The following is a 25,151-nucleotide window of genomic DNA, read 5'->3' on the forward strand; positions in this document are numbered from 1 at the left end:
TTCAGAGGAGGACCTTGTAGACCACATTAGACCCTGATTAGACCTGACAATGTTTCCTGGATCTTCTCTGATTAGCCCAATGAAAACCACATGACGATAAACCTCACTGAGAGGAACCAGGAACCAAGTTACCACATATGGTTCCTTGGACCATATAGAGGGTTAACCCCCAACCCTCCACCAGCACCAGTTTTTAGGACTGAAGATTTGGATCCAAGAAAGTCTAAATTGAGCAGGCTATTTTTTTCTTTTTCTTTTTTTTTGATATTTTGAGTTGCATTTTTGGGCTTATTTTTCTTTCTCCCTCCTCCTAAGTGGAAGTGTTTCCAGAGGCACAGAAGGGAGTGTAGCTTTGATAAGTCAACACTAGAAGGGTCAAGCTGACCTGACCCTACTGACACAATAAAATATTAAATCACACGGGATTAAAGCTGATTACCCGGAGGCTCGTGTCACTGTTTTCACAGATGTCGGTATCAGCACTTATCAGATGTGCACTGTGACATTTAAAGGAGGTTAAAAGAATTACTTTTAGCTTTTATTGGACACATTCACAGAATTTAGTAGAAACTTGTCCACACATGCTCGGACTCCGTTTCATTTAGGTCAAAGTGACACATCAGTTCTACCAGATGACGCGTCTGAAGAAAACTGCAGATAAACGTTGAAACACGTCAGGTATTTAATCTGACCTATCCCCGTTGTCTCATCAAAAGAATCGAAGATTATTCAGTTTCATTTAGTTTTTGCAGCAGTAAGGCAGAGATCAAAAACCAGACCAGAGTTCATCCTGGTTGTTGATCCTGAATTTCTACATTGTGAGGCAACTTCATATTTGTTATTAGCAGAGGGATCTGAATACATATTTAACAAAAGTCATGGTCTTCCAGCGCATTTGTTTCATGCTATGATTGAAAAATATCCCAGAGAAGAATCAATATACGAATAATTAAATATAAATATAACAATGAATGCATTCTTATTTTAGACTTTTAATGAGAGCTGTAGAATCAGATTGAGTCCACCTGCTGCGTGGGTTCACATGAAGCTGATCGGGTCATTTCCGAAGAAGGAAACCTGAACACACTGATCCTTGTTCCTCATTCAGACCTCAGCAGAATACTGATCATCTAAACGTGTCTCTCTGTTCACCACTGGACCAGGAAAGAGTCAGGACCAATTAAAAGGAGCCGTCACTGCTTCACAGCTCTTTGTCTCCATCTAGTGACGGAATCAGATCCTCACACCACAGACCAGACAGATGTTAGCCTCATCCGAAGCTTCAATTAAAAAAAAAATCCCGACTTTAGTACAAATTATCCTTTATTTAAAACAGAGAGAGAGAGCGAGAAAACAAACAGGCAAAGAGCATGGAAGACGATTTTAAAATGCTGTGGGGTAAATCAACCCTAATATAAATATAGATCCTTCAACTTTGGTCAAAAACTGTCTTTAACAGATGATATTTATCACTGAGAAGTTCAACCCTAACTCATTAAGTCAGGAAACTCCAACACCATCGTCTTTTGCTTTTCTTAAACCTCATTTCCTCAGTCTGAAAATCAACTGTAGTCACACGGAGAACAAACATCTGCTCTTACGTTTTGAGTTAGAACAAACACGGCATGTGAAGCTGCTCTGATTCATTAATATTACGTGATATTATGTGTGTTGAGGCTGTGTGAAGAAAACATTTTTCACACATATGTGTAATATTATCACACCTCAAGGTTTCAACACCTTTCACTACCTGCTGTGTACGCTGGACAACTCTGGCATATGTGCAAAAGATATTGAATTGCACAGATGATTATTGCAGATATTGCACAATGTAAAGTGGTACTTTTTTATGCTATTTTATTGCATTATTTTGAAGCAACGATGGCTTGACATTGGTTTATCTGAGCATTGCTTTGGCTGGTTTGATAATTATCGTTGTAATAGAAAGCAATGTGTTTGTTTTGAAGGCAGCTTATCCACGCTGTTGAACGTGTCGACTGGCGTGCCCCAGGGCTCAGGTTGGGGCCCTATTCTGTTTGTTGCATTGGGCAGAGATGTGGTTTCACTCTTGCCGAGGCCCTTGGCAGCTAACAGATTGCTTTTAATCTTGTGGAACATCAGCTCACTGAACTAAGACTAGTTTTAAAAGCTGCCAAAACTAAACGGATGATTTTTTCCAGTGGCAGGGAACGGCGTGAGATACGAGCGTCGACTTCCTTTTAAACCACATGTAGAAAACCCGGTTAAAAAATTAAACTTGGATTCTTGTTTTACTTTTGCTGCCAGGAAAAAAAATTGGTTGCTGCCACCTTCCTACCTGTACTTGATTACAGCGACCTTTTATAAATGAATGCCCCTGCAGATCGTCTGCGAACCCTGGAGACAGTGCATCACGGTGCCCTGAGGTTCGTCACGGGTTGCAAAGTCCTCACTCATCACTGCACTTCATACGCCCAAGCTGAGTGGCCGTCTCCTGCAGCACGTCGCCTTACACATCGGCATATTTTTATTTCTAAAGCTATGTACTTATTAAACGAGCCCAAATCTCATGGTAAACTTGGTTAAACTTGAACACTGTTTTAAGTTCTCTGCACCTGCTGCTTCCCTGCACAAAACTTTAAAGTGAAAGGAACTAATCAGCCTTGGATCTTTGAAAACCCGTGTGAAAGACCTTGGAGCAGCTACTTTCTGTACTTGTACTTGTTTTAATGTAAACTCTGAGTCTTAGTCCTGGGTTTTTTTTATCTTCAATGTATTTTATTTGTGTTGTGTGAGTTGCCGTCTGTTCTTAATTGTCGAAACTTTCCTAGGCTGCTGTCTTGGCCAGACTTCCCTCGGAAAAGACGTCTTTGTATGTGAATGGGATGTTAAATGAAGGCTGGAGACTAGGCTACATTATTTATCTTTTATACAGTTCACTCTTTACTCTTGTTATTTTTCTGCCCCTTTGTATGCTGTTGCAAACTGTAATTTCCCCATCACGAGACAAATCAAGATTTGAAGAAGTCTAACTGTAATTCAAAAAGAAGCCGTTTCAGTTGAGATGCACTGTGTTGTGCTGCCAAAGGGAAAAAGGCAAAGTTCAGGCTTCCAGTCAATCACAGTATCACAGGACAAACACAAAAACCTGATGGAAAAAACCTCCTCTCAACAGGCATCACAGTCTGGTACAGAGAGAGGAAGGTTCTGCAGAAAGTCACAAAGATACAGAGAACATCGCTGGAGCAGAACATCCCTCCATCAACACAATCTACACACAGCACTGTCAGAAAAGACTCCTCAGAGACTCACTACATGCACATACAAGCGTTCTAGTCAGCTGGGCTGGTGCAAAACAAACTGGTTTAACAGATGTACAGTACGTGTCTAAACTGATGCACAAAATAAAAACAATCATTTAGAGTAACAGACGTGTCTTTGAGCGGTGGGAAGAAGTTGAGTCAGAGGCCACACACTCAAAGAAATGATGTAGTGGCTCAATGTAAAAACTTCATGCACAGTTTGCATGAAGTTTTTAAGGTGAGACACAGCAGAATTTAATCTGACTTTGATTATATGATATGTTTTACAGGATTTAAGTAGATTTGGTTTTGGTTCATAGTTGTGTTCAATAAAAATATACATCACGATTTTGTGTTTTTCTGCTACTCTGAACCTCCACTTCAGTGTCACTTACACAAACCAAACCTTGCACTTTTATTCCCACGTTCCCTACGTTCTGCAGGTGTTTACAGAGGATTTTCATATATAGAACATTTAACTCCGAAAAACAAAACAATAAAAAGAGAGAAATCCAAAATCTAATACGTTAACAAAATGAAACAAACTCACTTTAGCCATTATTCAGACTCGTTTAAAAATGGTGCATATTTAAATAGATAACTCCTCATTTGCATATTTACATGCTAATTCACAGAAAATTGGAAAACAAAAAAAAATATTGTATTTATGTTAATAATCAGCTGGACATCTTAAGTTATCTCATATTGAGTACATGCTACGAGACTTTTCTAGTCAGGCCAACTCAAATACTTTTTACTAGCCACAGGATTTGCCGTGTCACCTACAGGCTCATTTAAGTTAAACAAACTTAATTTTAATTGCATTAAAACAATAATATATAGCACCTAGATAGCGTGGCTATCAATCCACCGACCTCCAGACACAACGAATAGACCAGAGACAGGGCGGAATAGAACCACCAACCTTTCAGTCATTGGACGAAAAAAAAAAACTCTTGATTTTGAGCTGCACTTACTAACCACATGAATCAGTTCTGAATCAGAGCAGAGCAGAGCCAGAAAGTTTAACTACCAACAACAAAGAGACACAAGACAACCATGACCTGACTCCAAATGACCACAAAGAGCAGACAATCACTGCAAAGACACAAAAAATATTCAAGCTAAGAAAAAAACCAGACGATGCAAAGATCATTTGTGTTTTCAGTGATGAACTGGAAGCAGATGACAGATCATTTTAACATATACGGAAGGCAAACGGAGTCAGGGGTCCCATAGGTGTGAGGAAGTTAATCAACGAACCCACAAACACATGCAACTCAACTATCATAAACCCCAGAATGACCACAAAGAGCAAATAACTACTACACAGAGACAAAAAAAAGAAACGGATAAGACACGAGGTGAGTGTGATCTGAACATGCATTCACTGGTGTACCTAATAAACTGGCAGCTGAGTGTATATGCAGCCAAGTAATAAATAAAGAAAGAAAGAAATAAATAAGGACAGTCTGGGTAAATTATAGTAAACTGTAATGTGCGTAAACGGCCACTAGGTGGCAGAGTTGTCCCGTTTTCTCTCCACATGCAGAGATTCGGAGGAGGAGGAGGGACCTGAGAAGAAATGTGTCTCCTGAGTTTGTTGTCACGCCGTGTGCCGTCACCTTTGGATTAAATGAAACCACCTTTAAGCAAAGCTTTAACCCTCCTCGTCTCCTCGTCTCCTCGTCTCCTCGTCTCCTCTCACAGCTGGAATGCAGAAGTAAAGAGCGCGCGCGTGTGTGTGTGTGAGTGTGAGTGTGCAGCGGTTTGCAGGAATGGATGCAGACAGTGAAACAGTTAGGTAAGCGGCGTCTCGACAGGTAACCGAAAAGAAAAACGGGACTACACCTTTTGCCGTGTTTGCTGCGCCCCCCCGGTCCGAGGTCTTCTCCTCCAGCCGCTCCTCTGCGCGGGTTCGGCCGCTTCTCCTCCCTCCTCTGCGGTGTTTACCTCGGTTGAAGAAATGTCGGAGGAAAAGACGGACATTCCCAACGAGCTGCTCGGTAAGACTGAGCCCACTCCACTGACTCATCCACGGAGCTGCTGCCGCTCCTTCAGAGTAAAACTAGAGAAAAGTTTGACCAGGTGACACTGACACTTCCTTTATATGCAAAATGTCTTTGAAAAAAAATCTTCTGACAGTATGAATACTTTAGAGCTTACAGGACATAAATCTGCTTTCAAAACCGAAATCACTGCAGGTCACCTTTGATCAGGATATTTAGAAGCAAAGATGTTAAATTCAGGTTGTTTTTAGGATTTAAATCATGATAAATCAAAGCTGTGTTTAAATTTCTATTTTGTAGACATGCTGAAGAACTACATTAGTTCTTCATAATGAAATGTATCCTAACCTTCAGACACACTATTCTGACCCTGTCTGATTATGAGGGGGCTATAGTTACTGTTGAGATTTTACTTCAATTCATCTTATTTCACAACGTCTGTCGTTGGCTCCAAGTGAAAAGTTTCTCTGGTTTGTTTTCATGGCCTGAGGGCTCGGCTGGCTACCTGAGCGTTTCTCCTCTTCTACTTCCTTATCTGAAGGAGTGGGGGGAGAGGGAGGGAGGGAGGGGTGTGTCCTGTGAAATTCCTTTGGAGTGTGAGATATTATCAGCTCAGACCAGTGCCCCGATGGACCAACAAAGAAAGAAACTGTAAATGTCTGTGGCTGAGCTGGAGAGAAGAGTCCAGGTTTTAAATGAAACACGTCACAGAAAGAATTGGAGTTTGACCCACATTGTGTTGTGGGCGCTGGTGTTACTGACCTCTGAGAGTTTGGAGCGACGCCCGGTATCGTCTTATCTGAGAACCAACATGAGTGGAGGCTGATTGTCCGGTGCAGGGATTCAGAATAAAAAAGAAAACGCTCACAGTTGAGGCTCCGTCATGTGACCCTGAAGCGTCGCTTGGCTCTGCTGCTGTAGCATCTCATCAGAGATATGTCCCTCTCTCAGGTCCCTCCTATGAATTTATCTTCTCCTCCTCTAAACCTCCGGCCTCAAGCAGATGACCTGGTTCTGCTCAAGGTTAGTTTCTTGTCATAAAGGAGACTTGTTCCTGCCACGGTTCCTGCTCAGGCCCGTGTTCACGTCCATCTGTCCTGGGAAACAGGATCGGAAACTTCACGTTCATTCCTCACACCTGGTATTAAAATGTGTCTCCAGATGTTGAGCTCTGATCTCAGTTTGTTTGTATGTTCACTTCAGGCCAAAGGTTTGGAAGCAAACGTCTTTCTTAAAAACCAACACGGGTTCTGTGTATTCTGGGATGTATTTACTGCAGGATCACACTTTGCTTTTACGGATATGAACCATTTTCCTCGGTTTACCTTTGGGTGAACATTAATGTTACCAGACCATTGCTGAATAAAAAAGGAAAGAAGAAGTAAAAAAAAAAAAGCAAAAACAAAAATCACAGTTTACATTATTCACTTTAAATCTTTCACTTTTGAGAGTATACATACTATGAAGAAAGAAAACTCAAATACCTGATAATCATAGTATAAAAATGTCTTTAAGTAATAATCATGTTCATGTTGATGCAGTAAACCAGTGAGACTATGACCTGATGCTGCCAAACCTTCGGCCTGTTGTGTAAATAAGCTCATCACACAGCAACACATGTATTTTCTTAGAGTCTTATGGGTCAACCCATGTGCAGTATGGAGTCATCTGTGTTGCAGTCGTCTCTCAGTGTCAAATATCTTGTCAAAGACTGCAGGTTTATCACTTCAGAGCCACGTACACTGAGAGGATGTCTGACCCAACGCAGTGGAACCAGGACCAGTTGCTTCCATCCAAAAGGAGACTTAGAGCCCTGAAACCTAAAACCGGCTGAGGACCTCTGGTCCACCATTCTGCTGATGTGTTGAATGAGTCAGGGTCTTGAGGAGGCTCTGGATGTTTGTGCTCCACGTCACATGTCTGAGGTTAGAGTTTGTCTGTGTGTCTGATGTCATATTGTTTCGTCTTCTTTTATTACGAGAAACACGTGTCTTGGATGCGAGACACATTTCAGGAGGAGGCGCAGTGTTAACACAACAGCTGTCCCTAATGGATCTCCACTGTTGTTTCAGAACCAGGAACAGAGCTGTGTTCTGTTTGTGTGGCTTTGGAACACATTAGTTATTATTTATTGATGTTCTCCTCTGATGTTAGTTAGTTTGTTTTTCAAGACCTGGCCAAAAGTCGGATTACTGATCACATCAATAATTAACCACATGATGAATCACACGCAGCCTCCTCACATTCAGACACTTCCCGGTTTCATTCTAGTTTAGATTTATTTCTCCTTTAGTTCGTTAACAGCTACGAGTAAAGAATATTTTAAATCGTTCTCATCACGCTTTTTCAGGCCATGGTTTATATGAGTGTGTGTGTGTGTGTGTTTTCTGAATGGATGAGGAATGTGGACAGATGTGTCCCAGACCATCTCCAAACGTGGACTGAGATCTGATCTATCAAGTACGATATCAAAGCGTCCTGAGTTGGTCCCTTGGGATCAGATTCCTCAGGATGGATGTTAATACAAGGTCTGAACAGGGCCCTGTTGCTAAAAGTCATCTCTCACCTGCCTTTAAACGCAGATGAACTTCAGATGTGTCCATTCTTAATCCATAAGGTTTAATGTGACGCCTCCAGCTCTTCTGGGAAGACTTTCCACAGGTTCAGGAGATGTTGGAGGAGAAGGTCTGGCTCACAGTCTTCATCTAGTTCATCCTAAAGGTGTTCGTCCGGCTCGTCCTCATCCAGGTCTTTATGGGCCTTGCTTTGTGCTCAGTCATGTTGGAACAGGAAGGGGGTCGTCCCCGAACTGGTCCAGATCCAGCATGGAACATCGGTGCTGAAGCATTCAGAGTTCCTTTGACTGGAACTAAGGGTCCAAGTCCAGCTCCTGAACAACCAGCCCCCACCATGACCCCCCCTCCACCAAACTCCACCCTTGGCCCAGTGCAGTCAGACCAGCAGCGTCCTCCTGGGAACCTCCAGACCCAGACTGGTCCATCGGGTTTGTGGATGTCCCTCCAGAGAACGTCTCCACTGCTCTAGAGTCTAGTGGTGCTGCTTTCCACCACTGCATCCCACGCTCTGCATGGACCTTGGTGATGTCTGGATGGGATGCAGCTGCTGTATAGTGTGTATATACAGCATGAAGCCTTTCTACGGTTATTAGCGTTCAAAGCTAACCCCATGCTACATGGTGCTCTCCGTTCTGACAGTCTCTGGGTGAACTGATGAATGGCCTGTTTGTTGCCAGCTCTGCTCTTGGTTTAATGAGACAGAATGACCTGGTGCTGCTCATCAACATCAAGTTTTTAAGCTGTAAACAAAATCAAACGAGAGTGCAGTGGCTGTGGGGGCTAATCTAATGAGAGGAGAGGATGGAGAGGGTTTGACTGCCCGAAGAAGAGCTGTAAAAACCTCATAACGACAGTGGCATTTATGTCTGAGTGTCTCTTGTGTTTATGGAGGAGCTGCAGCTACTCATCACGTTCCCTCCATTCTGTAAATGAGCCGTTTGTTCAACCAATCAGAGTCACATCCTGTGTGATACCTGTCACACGCTTCTTATTTATTTCATCCAGGTTTAAGCTGCTGATCTTCATCGTCATTAATCTTTCAGTTTGTGAAATGAACATAATGATCAATGCACTGAAAATCATCCATGTTACGCATCACATGTTAGTTTTAGCTCTTCTTTTAAGTGGCTGTAGTCAAGGTTATTCTGTTAAGTTTTTACAGTAAAGGACAAATCTTACCTCCAGAGTTAAAGAGGAGCTGGTCAATGTAGGTAGATTTTCTTTCCTGAGGAGAACAAAAACAGAGCTAAAGAGAAGGTTTGCTGAGGACAGTTGAAACAAATGACCACACCAAAAAGAAGCACGAGCAAAACGAGTTAACTTCAAGTCTGTTTTCCAGGTCAAACCCTCTGACTCATGGTCAAGTCTCAAATGTCCTTTGAGAGGAGATCAAATCCTTACAAATGAGAATCTGGATCTTTTTCTTTTTGCTCAGTTATGCCGTCACTTTTAAACATAATACATGTGTTTTTATTCTACTTCTTTTTTAAGATTTATTAGCACCTACTGGTTCCATTCCTGTTTGAGAACCTACCGTCCTACCAGCCTGGAACCCAAACCATCTGCCACCATCACACGTTTTTGCTGCAGAAAGTTGTTCTGGAGTCTCTCCATTGTGCTCCTGCAAACATCTCCCTGGCCAATCAGATGCCATGTAGTCACACTCATCTATCCAGTAGCATGCAGAGCTATTTTCATGTAAACGCCCCGTAATGAAATCTAAGCAGAGTGACCACACTCATTTTCTGATTCTATTTGATCGTGGCTACGTCACGTTAACTAAAAAACACTAAAAACAAACAGAGGCCTATGTAGCGTAACCATTTGGTTTGACCCTTCTAGGCTACTGTAGAAACCTATCTTTTATTTTCAGGTGATTATACGCTGATGAAAACTTGATTATTTACATTTTGACCAAGAGAATCCAACAAACTGAACCTTTAATGCAGAGAAAATGACAGGTTGTTTTTATGAACCAATTATTCTGTTGGGAAGTTCTTGTTTTTTCTGTGAGTTTGGGAGAAGCCCATGTGTTTCTGATCAGCCTCCATGCTGCTTCATGCTGTAATGTTTTGATCCTCCTCATGACCTCATCATGTGTCTGGGAGCAGAGACGAGGAGGAGGAGGAGGAGGAGGAGGAAGAAGGAGGAGGAGGGCATGAAGTCATGAAGGCGGACCCTCACTTCACTCTTTTCTTTCTCCCCCATCTCACCCACCACATTTCCCCAGACCTTTAGCCTAGAATAGAGCAGAGCTAAACCAAGACACATCATGTGTAATGTTTTCATTTTGGGTTCTAAAGAGCAGATTATGTTTTACACGGCACATTTAGAGGCGTCACAGCCAAATGCACCTAGAACCACAGCGGCTCTGTCAGAGAATATACTGAAAGTAACGTAAACCAGAGTTAATCTCAAGGATTTCAGTCAGTTTACGTTTAGAAACGTTAATGAACTGTCGCTGCGACGCACCCCCGACGACGATCTCCAGCTCCGGTTCTGCTGTGGCCTGGACCGTCTCAGCCCGTTCTGATCCTTTGCATTATTCAGACCTCTTGTTGAAAGCTTTTCAGCTGCTTCCTCGTTTCGATCTCAGCCACAGTCTCTTTTTCTTGTGTTTAAGTGCAACGTTTTGGTGACGTCACAGTCGGCCTTCGTTCCCGGTTTCCGTCTGTGCCTTAACGTTCAGTGGTATTTATGGTTGCCTCTGAGATCTGGAACCAGGACAACAATCATTACGTTCAACTGTTGAGGTCTGTTGTGTTATTTAACGACCACATCAATGAGCCACCTTGATGCACTTTCTCAAAAGAACTTAAAACAGATCTTAACTGAAAGAATATCCAGATTAAAAGATTTTGGACGTTTTCAGAAACACCTTCATGAATCTGTGCTGCACATTAAAACCCAGGTTTCCTTTCAGTGATCGTAATCAGATGCTGTTCTGAAACCAGGGTCACTGTGTGTAGATCAAATCTCTCACATTACGCTTCATGTTTTTATGTGTTTTACTGCCGTGCAGAGGGAGAGTCCACTCTAACCTCCACTGATCTGTCAGAAGAAATCATACATGTGGCAGTAATGAGGTGAACATGAGCCCGTTTGGAGGCACCACATCATTTCCATTTTAATTAAGCCCCTCGTTAGCATGAGAGGCGTGGCTGTTTGTGGTGCAGCTAACCGAGCGCTGCAGGTGATAAGTCCTGATGTGATGCCTCCAGCTGCTCTTCTGTTAATGGTCCTGATTTGCTTTGTCCCTGTCCCTTACCCTGTCCTCCCCCCTGTTTTTGTGTTGTAGAGAGTGTGCGGGAGGCGGTGGGTCGGAGGGTGAAGCTGACCCTGAGGCGCAAGGTCCAGCTGGAGGTCAAAGGTGACAAGGTGGAGAACAGAGTCCTGGTGAGTTTATTTTTAATGCTGTCGTGTTGATGCACTTTGTTTTTATGTCCTTTTCCAAAAGAAAAAGAGAAACTCTCTGAGGGTAACTTCATGTTTCTGTTCTCTGTGACTTCTAAACCTGACAGACTGTAGAACTAGATTATTCCTGGAGACTTGGGCACCACCATCTAGTTTTCATTTGGATCCAGGTTCAAGTTTTTTTTTTTTTTTTTTTTTTACAGTCTATGCCTAACGATTGTTTGCACCAAACACCCAGATTCATTCTTGCTCTGTCCATTTCTTCGAGGATGTATCAGGAGGTAACTTGTGTGTAGTTGGCACAGTCGGATATTCCAGAATACATAATGTCCTAAGTACCAGAACGACCACGTCTCCAGATCCGTAGTTTCAGTACCATTTCCATTTCAATTGATAAAGGCCTCATTTTTCCAGGGTTTTAACACCGATTAGTGTCACTCAGGTTTCCTCCTGTGTTTGAGGAGGAGTGTCTGCCCTGAAGCAGGAGCTAGAACAGTGTCCTACGGAGGTGAAGGAACTTTGAAAATGTTCCCTGAGGTAGCTGGTGAAAACCCAAAGCTCCAGTGAGCTACGTTGGCGTGGGCATGTCGCTACAGGAACTTCTGAGACATAAAAACAAAAGCAGGAAGGTCAGACTGAAGCTTTATCAAAGACAACACACAGCACTTCATGTTTTAATCTGCTGGAATTTTATCACCAGTCATTTATCTCCTTCATCTTAATGCGCTGGAATCAGCACAATTAGCCCAAATACGTGCACCCGCAGAGGCTGCAAACCCACAAGACAAGTACTGCTGCTTTGTTTCTGGATGCTACGCACCTCTGACCTCTCCACCAGACAGGAGCAATGCTAATTCAGCTGCAGTGATTAGTTCTGCTTTGAACACGTTCAAGATGCTGTTCAGCAGTTTTCTCTCGTGCATGTGTGTTATTGTCAAACATCTTAAACTCACAATAAAAAAAGCATGTGACCAAGAACAAATAAAATGATCGGAGCTCCTCTAACAGGGTGGAGCAGGTCTGCTCACTGACAGTCAGCTGGTCCTGACTCTGAGTTTATATGTGAGCTGTGAGATTTGGGCTGGAGCCGCTGCAGGAGGCCGCATGCGCTCGCTTAACATTTCAAATGACTGTGGCTTCGGTAGCTCAGTCTGAGCTGTGATTCACGATGTGACTGCTTCTCTGTTTCTCTGCAGCTGCACAATCTCTTCCCATTTCCCATCTGTTAGGGCTCAAATGACAACGGTGGCGCAGGCTGGACTTTAAAGTTCTGATTAGTGGGGAGTAGAAAACAAAAATGAACGTGAGGGGAAATTGCCGGATGCCGCTAATTGCTGGCTCCGAGTGTCGTATCGTGTTGTCGTTCCACATCAAACCTGGAGTCGCTTCTTTGTGTTGGTGGACGTCGCCAGGCTGAAGCAGGAAGGGACCTTCCCCAGGAACTGCTGGCACGAACAGAAACAACATGATGTCTGAAATACCATCTACATTTCCTTTGATTTAAGGAGCTGTGCCAACAGGGGAACGGTTCCAGATCTGGAGTTTAAAGGACAGAAGGGGTTTTTTTTTTTTTTGTGAATCTCTTTCAACTTCCAGCTAATTCAAGTGTTTGCTTTGGGAATCATGAACGCTTTCCACCCATATTGAGTAAGTGTGGTGAAGCTAAATGCTGGTGTGAGGAAACTTAAAACTGTTCTGCGTACTGACTCCTGTACTGAGAATGTGGGTGTTACTGTGGCAGGGATCTGGTTTCAGGTACCTGCAGGTATGTGGATTCATCTCAGCTCTGTGGGGGAAACAGAAACAGATTAACAAAACTCCAAATGTCTCCTTCGGCTCTGAGCTCAGTCAAACGTCCCGAGAAGTGCAAAGAGAAAAGAGGGTTTTATTACGTTTTGAGGCATTTCTGATTTTTTTTTTTTTTTTTTTTTTCCATCTTTGTCCACATACCTTGGCTGTGAAATCCTGTCAGGACTTGACTGAAGCAACCCACTCACAGCCACAGGGTGTTAGGACACACACACACACACACACACACACACACACACACACACACACACACACACACATACTCTCCATGGTGTATACACTCCACATTCCACAGCTGTAGATCAGCAGATTAGAAGCCAGTGCTGTAATTTCTTCAAATGAGGCAAAACTCACTGAATGTTTGATCCTGATAATGTGTCTGTTTGTTTTCATTGGTCTAAAATAAAAACAAGTAAGAAGAACAACATAAAACAGTGGAGCCGTGGCTCAAGGAAAGATAATAATGGAGAGAATAATATGATTCTCATTGAACTGTTATTGATTTCCTAATGTGAGCACTACTTGTGGTGCAGATAGATGGCGCTGTCCCTCAGGTGGTTCTCTTGGATGTCTAGTTAAAGTCTGATTAAGGCGTTTACATGCCGGAGAAAATCAGTTTCCAGCTGCATTGTCTGGGTGCTTCAGTTAAATAATGAGTTGTTTCTTTTTCACATGTAAACGTACTGAGTGAGAGAGATTTCTTAAACCCTCTCTTATATTTATCTGTTGTTGTTTTTTGGGTGAATAACTTCCTCAGTACTAAGTTCAAACACAAAAATTGCAAAAACTGCCAACATACTCTTTCACCAGGAAGTAATTAAAATGTTTTCCCAATCATCAGTGGATGATCCTGTTTGTTCATAGTTGAATGAACTGATAGATAAATGTGAATAAGAAGCAGATGTAGAGTGTGAGGGTGATGAGTCTGAACAGGATCCATCTGTGTTGTGTTATCTCGTGTCCAACCTGCAGAACACCTGAACCAGGAGCTGAATCTGAAGCAGATGTGAACTTGACTGACTTCACTCATCTGTACCGTACATACCACAGCTGCTCACATAGCCCCCCCCCCCCCCCCCCCCCCATACTAATATCATTACAGTAGAAATTAAAGCCCCGTTTAATGTAACTCGCACTGATTCAGATTCAGCAAACATCTCTGACGCTGGAGATGAATATGAGGTGGTAGAAACGCGCTGGCACTGCGTCCGCTCTGTTGAGCCAGGACAGCGGTTCAACACGTGGTCAGAGATAATATATATGATTATCCCACCCAGAATAAAGCCTCTCCAGGGGCACAGGCTCCTCCCACCTCCTCTGGGAGGAGACGACAAAAAGACGAAAACAGGCAAGTAAATCCGTCAGCTCTAGAAACCTAGAAGCTTTGGGTCTAACGTGATATTTACTCTAACTTCATGAATCTATTAAAAGAGCCAACTTTATATCAGAAGACACCAAAATAAACATGTGTACACTGATCAGCCATAACATTATGACCACCGTCCTAATATTGAGTAGGTCCATGTGGTGACTCGTCAGAGAATGACGGTCGACCAGGTCAACACCTGGTGATGTTCTTCATGCTTTTTTGAGATGTATAGCTCGTATTGTTTTTATTGTTTGATTGTTTTATTATTTGAATAATATTTATTAAAACATTAAAACATCACAACACTGTTCTAATCTTTGTGCACAAGACTTTGGACAACCATGTTATTTTTATAGATTGATCAGTCGGTTGGTTGGTTGAAGGAGCGTCATTGCTATGGGTTGGGGGGTCTGGTCTGGTCTGGTCTGGCCTGGCCTGGTCTGTTCTGGTCTGGTCTGGTTTGGTCTGGTCTGGTCTAGTCTAGTCTGGTCTGGGTGGGGGCTAATGTCTAAGTAATGTCCACATGAATCAGTCCCAGGTCCAAAAGTTTCCCAGCAGAACAATGAAATGTTCCAAGACGGTTTAAATGTTATTCAGTTCTCCTGTTGGTGGTCATAATGTTGTGGCGCTCCAGCTGATATCGATTGCCACCTAAAGAGCTGAATGAGTCGTTGCTGAAGTGACTTGCATGTTATTTGTGATTGACCTGTGTCTCTGTCTCTGTCCTCAGGCCTTGGCTTCACATCGAGCCTATCTGCTCACAGCTCGGGTCCCGTCTAAGGTGAGTAAACGGCTTTTAATTTAAACAACACTTCGCTTTCGTTGTGGCCTGAAATGATCCATCAGAAAGACCAGAAACCACACAAAACCACCAGTCATCTGTAGCTAGAACTTAAATCAACGTAACACCTCAGAAAGTTGGCCCTGGTCCTGGTCTCTGTTGGTTCTGACCATTCACGTAGCTACACCGAAGTACACGATAGACGCCAACAGCTGCGTAGAAGTCATGCAAACACACGCCAACCAAAGCAACAATCTGATCACTGATCACTGCACAAACAGTACAAGAAGTGAACATTTTTATTTCTACGGTAAATTGACTTGTTTTTGGAGCCTCGAGTGGCCATTTGAGGAACTGCAGTAACTTTCCAGTCGGTTTCTATTACTTTTATATTAACTCAAAACTATCTGAGGTTATCTGTGGTATATTTATATTATAACGCTTTATCTTTTATTATCTTTTATCTCAGTACTGATTCATGCTGATGATCTGAGCGGATCCCAAATTAAACAATAGAAATGAGCTGTAAGCTTTAATGTGACATAATTAGGAGGAAACTGTGTGTTTGTTTGGGACTAGTTTTTGGCAGCGGATGAATACACATTTGGCAGTATGTAGTGCTACGGCTCACAGATGGGTTTTTAATAGGAACATTATACAAAAACTAAAACCCGTTTGTAAGATTCAGTGATTTCTTTGCAGATAAAATGAAATGAATCAGACTTCTACTCATGTATTTGACCTATTTTTATTCCTTGTGTTGAACTTTATGAATCCACATTCAGCCACACTTCTTCTTCTTCTTCTTCTTTTTCTTCTTCTTCTTCTTCTTCTTCTTTTTCTTCTTCTTCTTCTTCTTCTCTTTTTAACTGAATTATGCTGAGATGTCTTCGCCCCGCTCCGCCCCTCCCTCCCTCTCCATGTCTCTGGACCCACAGATGAGAACAGGTCCCACCATATGGAGTCATTTGATAGTTTTTACCCATAATGCAGCTGTGGGAACTCAGCCTGTGGGAAAGGAAAACAGTGGCAGGAAGAAAAGTTCAGGCCAGAGGGCGAGGGAGAAAAACATGCCTCAAAGAGGAAGAAAGACAATTCTGATAGAAACAACAACAAAAAAAAAAAGATTTATCCCTGAAGTGACTCTAACTACGAACTCCCAGAAATTACAGCCCTTCACTTTTATGCAGCTCTAAAATTACTCTGTGCTCTTTCCTTTTTCTCAGTGTCGTCTTCCTCCTCCTCCTCTTCTTTTTTTTTTTCTTAAGGAAACACTCCAGGGTTTTTGTGGTTTCTTCCCAATAAGCGTGTGAATGTGACCAGACGTCGGATGAATAAGTGGGAAAGTCTGAAGGAACAGGGCGTCAAGTTAAAGCGGGTGTAGATGTTGGAACGCTGCGTGGATCTAAAAGCTTCGTTCTGAGAAGACTTTATGTCTTAGTGTTCTGGTTCTGAGGCTGATGTGAACTCAGGAATGAGTCCGTGAATCTACTCCACATGTCCAGGAGGAGCAGAAAAACCAAGATGGAGGAGAATGTGTTAGATCTCCACCACCTCATCCTCCATCTTCACACGCTTCTTCTTCTTTTCCTCATCTCCGTCCTCCCTTTTTCTTTTTGTGTCCTTGTCTTTGTGTTCTTCCGTCCTCCTCCTCCTTCTTCTCATCCTTCTCCTCTTACTGCTCCTTGCTGTTATCATTTTATTTGTTGTCCTCTGATCAGAGTTTGGACAAAGTGTCCCTCAGTGTGTTTGTGTGTCTGTTGTTGGGATTATTTGTGTCAGATTTTTCTCCTCCTCCCTGTGTATTTATAAGAGACGTTGGCTGCAGGTGATGTTTCTGGACGGTGGTGAATAAACCGAGCCTAGCGCCCCCTGCTGACCCCCACGCTCTGTTGTCCCAGAGTGGGACAGTTGGTTTTTCCAAGTCAAACAGAGGCTGGTTTGTTCCTCGATGCGTCCTGTCCCAGAGAGGGAGAAAAAAGACAATGGAGGAATTTAACAGCTGGCAGGGAGAGCAGGGAGGGAGGGGAGGAGGAGGGAGGGGGTGCCCCCCCCCCCCCACACACACACTTCAGTTTCACTCTTACTCTCTTTTACTTTCTTTCTCCAGTATTCTCTCTTGTTTTCTACTTTGTATTCAATCACATAAACCTTTTTTACTTTCCTTTTTCTATCTAACCCCCCCCACCCACCGTCTTTGGCAGCGGGTTAAGGGAATTATTTTTACTCTCTGGATCGGAGCTCCGGCTCGGCCTCCGCACACATTTGTTCTGCAGACCGTTTGTGTTTTTACATTCCTTTTGTGTCTGACATTTTTTTCTTCTTCCTCCCGTTCAGTGATTTGTTCGTATCAGCTCAGATTTCCACTTCTGACCCTCACGTTACCCTCCACTTCGCTTCTTCCCCTCCAGTTAATGATTAGAAGATAATCTAAAGTGTGCAGCCTGGATTCTGTGGAGACACGACTTCCTGCAGGTTGTTGTGACGCAGAAAAACTCCCAAACAAGTTGGAGCTTGACCAGTCGGCTCAGAAACCCTGCAGAAAAATGTGCTGGCTAGAACGTAGCGTGCAGCTAGCCTCTTAGCGATAGCAGCTGCTATCTGGTTTCACTGTACGGCCAAAAGTATGTGGACGTCTGTGACAGGTGAGCAGCTTCACTCTGCTCCGTTAACAGCCTCCGTCCAGATGTTCAGACACATCTGTGATTGGATTTTTATTTGTCTGAAATATGTTCAAAAGAAACAGTGAACATTACAGAGAAAGAAACGGCACGCTGTGATGAAGAGCAGGTTCAAGAAGGCTCTGAAGGAATTCATACAACCTCAGAAATAATTAAAACATGTAACTTTAATGTGAAACAGAGACCTGATTACAAACATACCAACTCAATAAAGTATAAAATGAGCAGTTCAGTTCATTATAACTGACCAATAGTGTGTTTGTATTTAATTTAATGCACATTTTTATGTCCTCGTCTAGTTTGTTCCACAGTTTTACCAGAGATGCACAGACTTGTCAGAGTGGAGTGGACGGTAAACTGTTTAAAGTGACCGTCCCCTCTTAAATTGTACAGTTCTGAATTAAGAACAAAGGGTTTGTATGCGTGAGGTACCAGCATGATGTTTAAGATGTGTTTCCCCTCATCGCACTAGGACAAATCTGGGTCAATAGGTGCATCGTGTCGTATTAGAAGTGATTTCTGAACTCATGCATGTTTAATTTTGCGCAGTAGTCTCTTACCTGCCGGACGATGAGGTTCAGGCTGAGGCTTATGTGGGTCTGTGGTTTGTGTGAAGGCCAGGTTCAAATCCAAGAGTGAACTTAAATATGTGCATCCACACACTAACGAGGTGGTCACGTGACCTTTAACCCGTTAAAGTCACATGACGTCTTCGCTCCCTCGCTCTGTGTAGCAGGCGTTCATCACCTGGAGTCTACATCCAGTTAATACAAAGGATTTACGTTCGCTCTCTGTTCCTGGTTTATTTTATTTTATTGTTTTCTCTGAACTCAAACCTCTCGACCCTGAGTCGACGTGTCCACACAGTTTCCTGATCTGTCTCTCGTTGCTCGTTGTCAGGTTGAACAATCCTTCAGCTACTTGGACATCCAGGGAATCAGCAGCAACAAACCCACTCAGGTGACGACAGGAAATACACAAACACACAATCACTCACAAACAGACACCAACCAAATAACACAGAGGCTTCAGAGGCTTCATCCTCTCTGGAAACTCCTTTCTCTTTGGCTCAGTTTGTGTTAGCTCTTATTGTTTTTATTGTTTTATTATTTTAATATTTTGATATAGTTTTTGTCTGTGTTCAGCACTTTGGCTTCTATTGTTTAATTTTTGATTTTAGTCTTTTTTATCTGTATATGTACAACACTCTGGCCATTCATGTTGTTCTTAAAGCACTTTATAAATAAAGATTGACTGGTTGGTTGGTTGGTTGGTTGGTCGGTTGGTTGGTTGATTGGTTGGTTGGTCGGTTGGTTGGTTGATTGACTGGTTGGTTGGTTGGTTGATTGGTTGGTTGGTTGATTGACTGGTTGGTTGGTTGACTGGTTGGTTGATTGGTTGGTTGGTTGGTTGGTTGGTTGGTTGATTGACTGACTGACTGACTGACTGACTGACTGACTGACTGATTGATTGGTCGGTTGGTTGGTTGGTTGGTTGATTGACTGGTTGATTGGTTGGTTGGTTGGTTGATTGACTGATTGACTGACTGGTTGGTTGATTGATTGGTTGATTGGTTTGTTGGTTGTTTGATTGACTGGTTGGTTGGTTGGTTGGTTGGTTGATTGGTTGACTGGTTGATTGCTTGGTTGATTGGTTTGTTGGTTGTTTGATTGACTGGTTGGTTGGTTTGTTGGTTGGTTGGTTGGTTGATTGGTGGGTGGGACATGCTTCATGGAGACTAGAAATGTCCCCTCACCGTGTGGAGTGTCTGTGCTTGGTCTGTCCTGCAGCTGGTGCTGGAGTATGAGCGCGGCCCGTGGAGCCTCCGTCTGGGCTCGGCCGAGGAAGTGGACGAGGTGATCGCTCACATCGGAAGCTGCTTACACCGGATCTGCCCCACCGGCTCACCTGTGTAGGTAGCACCTGAGGCCAGGAGGAACGCTGTACTCTGTCATTTATGAATATTTACTGGTGGATATGTGAATGTTCATGCTATTAATAACAGTTACCTGTGTTGTCTTCTGCTCTGTTTAATATCAAATACACTCAGAGGCCCCTTTATCAGATTTTGGTTTTACATAAAAAACAGGAATTTATTTATGTTAAGAAGCACATGATTCAAACTACTTGATTTCTTTAGGACTAATTAATTTCCTTTTTTTGGTGGAGTATTGAATTGAAGTTTCTCTTGAAGCATGCGGCTCTTAAAGTTAGCTTCCAGGTATAAATACATGCGTCCTCTCTGTCTCTGTAAGGAAGGAAGGCGATGAGGAAGCTGAGTCTGAAGCCCGTGGACAGGACTGCAGCCCTCCAGGCCGTCTGGGAGGAGCAGGGCTCGGCCGACCTGGGACCCTGTGGTGAGTTTTACCAACAACTCCAGAGAAAAGTGTTTAAAGTGTTTGGTCTTGACCTCGTTGTCATGTGACTGTTTGCAGGCGGCTTCTCTCATCAGTACTGGTGTGTGTGTGATCACCTGGGTCTGCCGTACAGGGAGGAGGTCCAGTGGGTCAGTCCCTTCACGACATTAATATTTTCGGTTTCTGGCTAATTAATAATAACATTGAACGCTGCCTCGCTCCCTGTCTCACCTTGTCCTCGTTGTCCTCTTCCTGTCCAGGACGTAGACACCATCTATCTAACCCAGGACACCAGGGAGCTCAACCTGCAGGACTTCATCCACCTGGAGAACAGGTAACAAAAACGAGCCGTCAGATTAACCAACACGCAGCGATGCATGTAATACCGTCCGTCACCATGGGAGGCGCTAATGCACGTAATGAACTTACCTGTACGGACGCACCTGTATTTATATGACGCCTCCACATCCCTACACTCATCGTCCTTTATTGCATCTCACATTCTTGTGCTTTAGAGCAACAATTGAACTGAACTGATTTATTTCAAACATGTCACAGGGTTCCTCCGCAAGTATGGAAAGTATGAGATTTGATTTAATACCAGGTCTGGAAAAGTACTGAAAATTAATATCCAAAAAATATATATAAATAAATAAAAAGATCGATCATCTGTTTTTATTTTTTTAAGGCGCTTGGCAGCACAACTAAAATGTTTGTCACAGTCGCTACACAGATGATCATGAAAAAAAAAACGTGCACTGAATTTATCTGTTAAATTTAACTTATGTGTATGAAAAACATGACCTAGCTATGATCTGACAGAAGTGATTTGGTGTCATAACAGCAGATATGTTCAGATTTTTGACATGATACACAACTATTTACACAAATTCCATAAATTAGATTTTAGTTTTTTTCTGAGAAGTCTGTAAATTAGGGTCTGGAAAAGTTTTTAGATGTCAAATGAGTAGGAACCTGAAAACAATAGAAGTTTAGATATTTTTGTGATATTTTTGAGACTTCACCTCAGATAATAAATGTCTCTATTTCACTGCTGCCCCCTGGTGTGTGAGCGCTGTATCACATTTCCCTTACGTCTCGAGTCCACTGCATTGACTATGAACCAGGTCTGAGGTTTCTGAGTCACTTCCTCCTGCAGGGACCTGGTGGCCATCATCGCGGCTCTGGAATACAACCAGTGGTTCAACAAACTCTCCACCAAAGACTACAAACTGGTGACGTCCTGTAGTTTAAGTCTACAAAACATTTTAAATGATTCCTCCTGATCTGAAATGAAAGTTAATGAAATCCATCTTCTTTCCGTTTAGTCCACAGACGTGTGTGACCAGATCCTCAGGGTGGTGGCTCGGTCCAGCCGCCTGGAGGAGCTGGTCCTGGACAACGCTGGACTCAGAAGGTCAGAGGTCACATAAGAGAACTGGTCCAGTCCAGTGTTACTTCTTTAGGTTCATACGTGGAAACAGACAGATTCTAACAGAGTAACGCTGCACTACATCTCAACTTAGTGATGGTTCTAATGTTTGTTTGGTTTTTAATAATGGTATTAAATAATTTATTAATAACAATAATAATAGAAAAAGAGAGAACAATGAATACAACAATTATCACAAAGAAAAATAATCCTGCCCCTTTCTGTAATACTATGAATAATCATACTGATATTATTATAATAATAACGTCATAATTTATATGGTGATATAATAATAATGATGGTGTAAAATGATCTTCTTCTTCTTCTTCTTTAGTGACTTTGCTCAGAAACTGGCCGGTGCTCTGTCACACAACCCCGCCTGCACACTGCACACACTCAACCTGAGCAACAACTCACTGGAGGACAAAGGTTGGAGCGTGTGCACGCACACACACACACACACACACACACACACACACACACACACACACACACACACACACACACACACACACTTTGAGGGTCTTGTTCTGATTATATGTATATTAAATAACTGGATTATTTGTGCATATGTTCGTTTATTCTCATTCACTGTGATAAATGTAAATTGCGTTTCCTGTAAATCCGTGTCCTGTTTGTTTTTTACATGTAGAAGCTTTTCTCCATGTTGCGCCCCCTGGTGTCTGCTCCCAGAATAACTCTGGTCTTCCTTTGTGCAGGTGTGTCTGCTCTGAGCGCTCAGCTCTCCAAACTGCCCATGGGTCTGAAGCACCTGAACCTGTCCAGGACCTCCATGTCTCCTAAAGGTGAGCCCACCACAGCTGAGCCCCCAGGGGGGCGGGGAGGGGAGGGGGGGTACTAACAGGTCTCTGTGGTCCTGGACTCTGGTTTTTCAGTTTGTCTTCACTTGCAGGAGTAAACAGCCTCTGTCACGGCCTCTGTGCCAACGCGGTGGTCTCCACGACCCTCACGCACCTCGACCTGTCGGGAAACTCCCTCCGAGGAGACGACCTCCAGGTACGAGGCTCCTGTAGCCCCCCCATCCTTAACAAGACGAACCCCGGAGTCTCCCTTAAGACCTGAGGGTGTCACAGTGTTTTTTATCTTTGCAGAATCTGCACAACTTCCTGAGTCACTCCAACCACCTGGAGACTCTGGATCTGTCCAACAGTGACTGCTCTCTGGAGCAGGTAAGAGCTGCACACACTGGTGTCGGTCTGGGTCTGGATCTGGATCTGGGTCTTGGTCTGAGTCTGGGTCTGGGTCTGGGTCTGGGTCTGGATCTGGGTCTGGGTTTATCTATAGAAACAGTGCTGGTGCTTAAAGAATGAAAACATACAAACTTTTTTATTTTTCATGTTTGTGACATGAACAGAATATTACTTTAAATAATATAAATACAACTAAGACTAAGAAATAATAATAATAATGATAAATCAGTGTTGTGGGGTCTGTCAGGCATCAGAGACGCTACATCTCTGCTCCTTTAATGAAATGCTATGCTAATGCTAATGCTAATGCTATGTGTGGTCAGATGTTGGATCTAATTCCAGGTGTTTCCTCCTTGTTGCATCTTTAGAGCTGAAGTCCAGACAAACTTTAACAAACGTTTGGTCTCAGACGTGTTGAAGCTTCACTTCCATCCATGCAGCTATAGAGCTAAGGATGCTAAGCTAATTAAACACTCACTGGCACCGGATGAAGCAGATCAGTCTGGTTACTACCATTAGCATTAGCAGCACTAGTATCACGGTAGCCAGTATCAGGGCCGTCCCTAGATGTGTGCTTCACATGACCTTTTAATCTTTTCTTTTTCTGAAGGTGTGTACATCTCTGCTCAAAGGATCTTTGAAGCATCTCTCTGTCTTCAACATGTCAAAGACAGTCTACTCTCACAGGTCGGACATTAAACTCGTTGTAGCGTTGCTAACTTCTGCTGCGATGCTACGATTTTAACACACTAACACGTCTCTTCTCACACAGGAAGTGTAAAGAAATCCCTCCGTCCTTTAAGCAGTTCTTCAGCTCAGCTCAGGCTCTGACGTCCGTCAGTCTGTCAGGAACCAGGCTGCCAGCAGAGGCTCTGAAGTAAGACAGTGTTTCATTCATTTATTCACTGTTTGAAGGTTAAGACAAACAGTCAAAATAGAATAAAACACATTTTAGACAAAAAACAAGCTAGTAAGACAGGATAAATAACCATGACATGTTTGAATGGTCCCACTCTTTGTTATATTTTTATAGTTTAATAATCATGTGGTTGTGATTATACACTGTGATATTTGCTGGATTCATGACAGTCAGTGCTTGAACACACACTTCACCGTGTGTCTTTATTATAGAGGGTGGAGCCCCAGCGTTTACTGCTGCTACCAACTATTTATGGATACGATTATGTCCCTTAATTATTGATATTAATTGCCAAGAACCAAACTGCGCCCCCTACTGGAGCCCAACATTATGATATGTAACAAAACAAGAAAAGAAGCAAAAAGGCTCATTGTTCATTGGTCACATGTTTGTTTTTTATATCTGTTCTGAAGATCAGTGTGAACTTCCTTGTTGACACATTTAAACTCTTCACTGCAGCTGTTCCACATGTTTCCTCCTGGTGCAAAGCTTCTTCTTTGTGAACAAACTTCCCTCAGATTGAGTTTATTTTCTCTGACCTGGAGCAGCTTTCAGACGCCGATGTTTTACTTTGTGCATGAATTGAGCGGCTTTGATCCTTCGGTTTCAGTGCTTCCAGTCTGATGAGGAGCGTTAATGGTTCACTGTAGAAACCCTGGTTCACTGTTTGCTCGTTTTTAAAGTCTGAATATCGTTTCCGTATTTGTTGTATATGAGTTCCCACACACTCACATGCTCCGGTTAATGTACATGAGTATGAGAGAACAGTAAAGGTGTGTAGTGATGACACAAGGTAAAAGGTTCAGCCGACATGTAGTTGGATGAACGTCACATAATCAGGACAAAAAGAAAAAAGTGAGACATTTAGTGTCAAAGTTTAAATCGGAAACGGACACAAAGTCATTTAAATATCAAACTCTAAGTGGGTTCCTCTTAAAACTTTCCATCTTATCAGATTATTTATCGTTTATTTTCTGTCTGAACAAAGATAAATCTGTCGACGTCAGAGGCTGAAGGATTTTTCCAGGTCAGGTCTCCTCTGGCTCTAGATCCTCTAGATGTTTTTAAGATGCTGATGTCTTTTAAAGCTCCGTGTCCGTCTCTCAGATGTCCCTGATGAAAACAGAGACAGGATTAAAACAGTCTGTCCTGGTTTTTAATTCTAATTCTGTGTGTTTATTTCTTTTATTTCTGTTTCCTAATGTTGAGTTTTAAACTGTTCAGAATTAAAAGTGTTTTATTGTGTCCTGAGTTACTGTCTCAGCCTCTGGTTCTGTGAGGACGTGGTCTGGTCTGATCCCTGCTGGTTTTC

The 25,151-nt window shown here is 42.8% G+C and overlaps 1 protein-coding gene and 1 long non-coding RNA gene across 3 annotated transcripts in view; one reads left to right on the forward strand and one right to left on the reverse strand.

The window, feature by feature from the left end:
• LOC125019802 overlaps positions 1-5,278 on the reverse strand; it is a 54,287-nt gene extending 49,009 nt beyond the window's left edge. The window contains exon 1 of the long non-coding RNA XR_007114124.1: positions 5,133-5,278. This is a non-coding gene — a long non-coding RNA (uncharacterized LOC125019802). The remainder of the gene's footprint in view (positions 1-5,132) is intronic.
• The window catches only part of LOC125019746 (F-actin-uncapping protein LRRC16A), a 31,794-nt gene continuing 11,533 nt past the window's right edge, over positions 4,891-25,151 (forward strand). The window contains exons 1-16 of one of the 2 annotated variants that reach the window (XM_047604709.1): positions 4,891-5,287; positions 11,165-11,262; positions 15,189-15,239; positions 18,821-18,880; positions 19,711-19,832; positions 20,180-20,277; positions 20,356-20,426; positions 20,538-20,611; positions 21,437-21,512; positions 21,606-21,694; positions 22,044-22,138; positions 22,429-22,515; positions 22,623-22,726; positions 22,822-22,899; positions 23,531-23,607; positions 23,693-23,797. In XM_047604709.1, the coding sequence (XP_047460665.1) occupies positions 5,248-5,287; positions 11,165-11,262; positions 15,189-15,239; positions 18,821-18,880; positions 19,711-19,832; positions 20,180-20,277; positions 20,356-20,426; positions 20,538-20,611; positions 21,437-21,512; positions 21,606-21,694; positions 22,044-22,138; positions 22,429-22,515; positions 22,623-22,726; positions 22,822-22,899; positions 23,531-23,607; positions 23,693-23,797 (1,325 nt within the window). In that variant the 5' untranslated portion in view covers positions 4,891-5,247. Of the gene's footprint in view, positions 5,288-11,164; positions 11,263-15,188; positions 15,240-18,820; positions 18,881-19,710; positions 19,833-20,175; positions 20,278-20,355; positions 20,427-20,537; positions 20,612-21,436; positions 21,513-21,605; positions 21,695-22,043; positions 22,139-22,428; positions 22,516-22,622; positions 22,727-22,821; positions 22,900-23,530; positions 23,608-23,692; positions 23,798-25,151 lie in introns of those variants that run through there. The other variant, XM_047604710.1, reaches the window with a different exon arrangement.

Source organism: Mugil cephalus, chromosome 14 (genome assembly GCF_022458985.1).
Source record: "Mugil cephalus isolate CIBA_MC_2020 chromosome 14, CIBA_Mcephalus_1.1, whole genome shotgun sequence".
NCBI classification, from domain to species: Eukaryota; Metazoa; Chordata; class Actinopteri; order Mugiliformes; family Mugilidae; genus Mugil; species Mugil cephalus.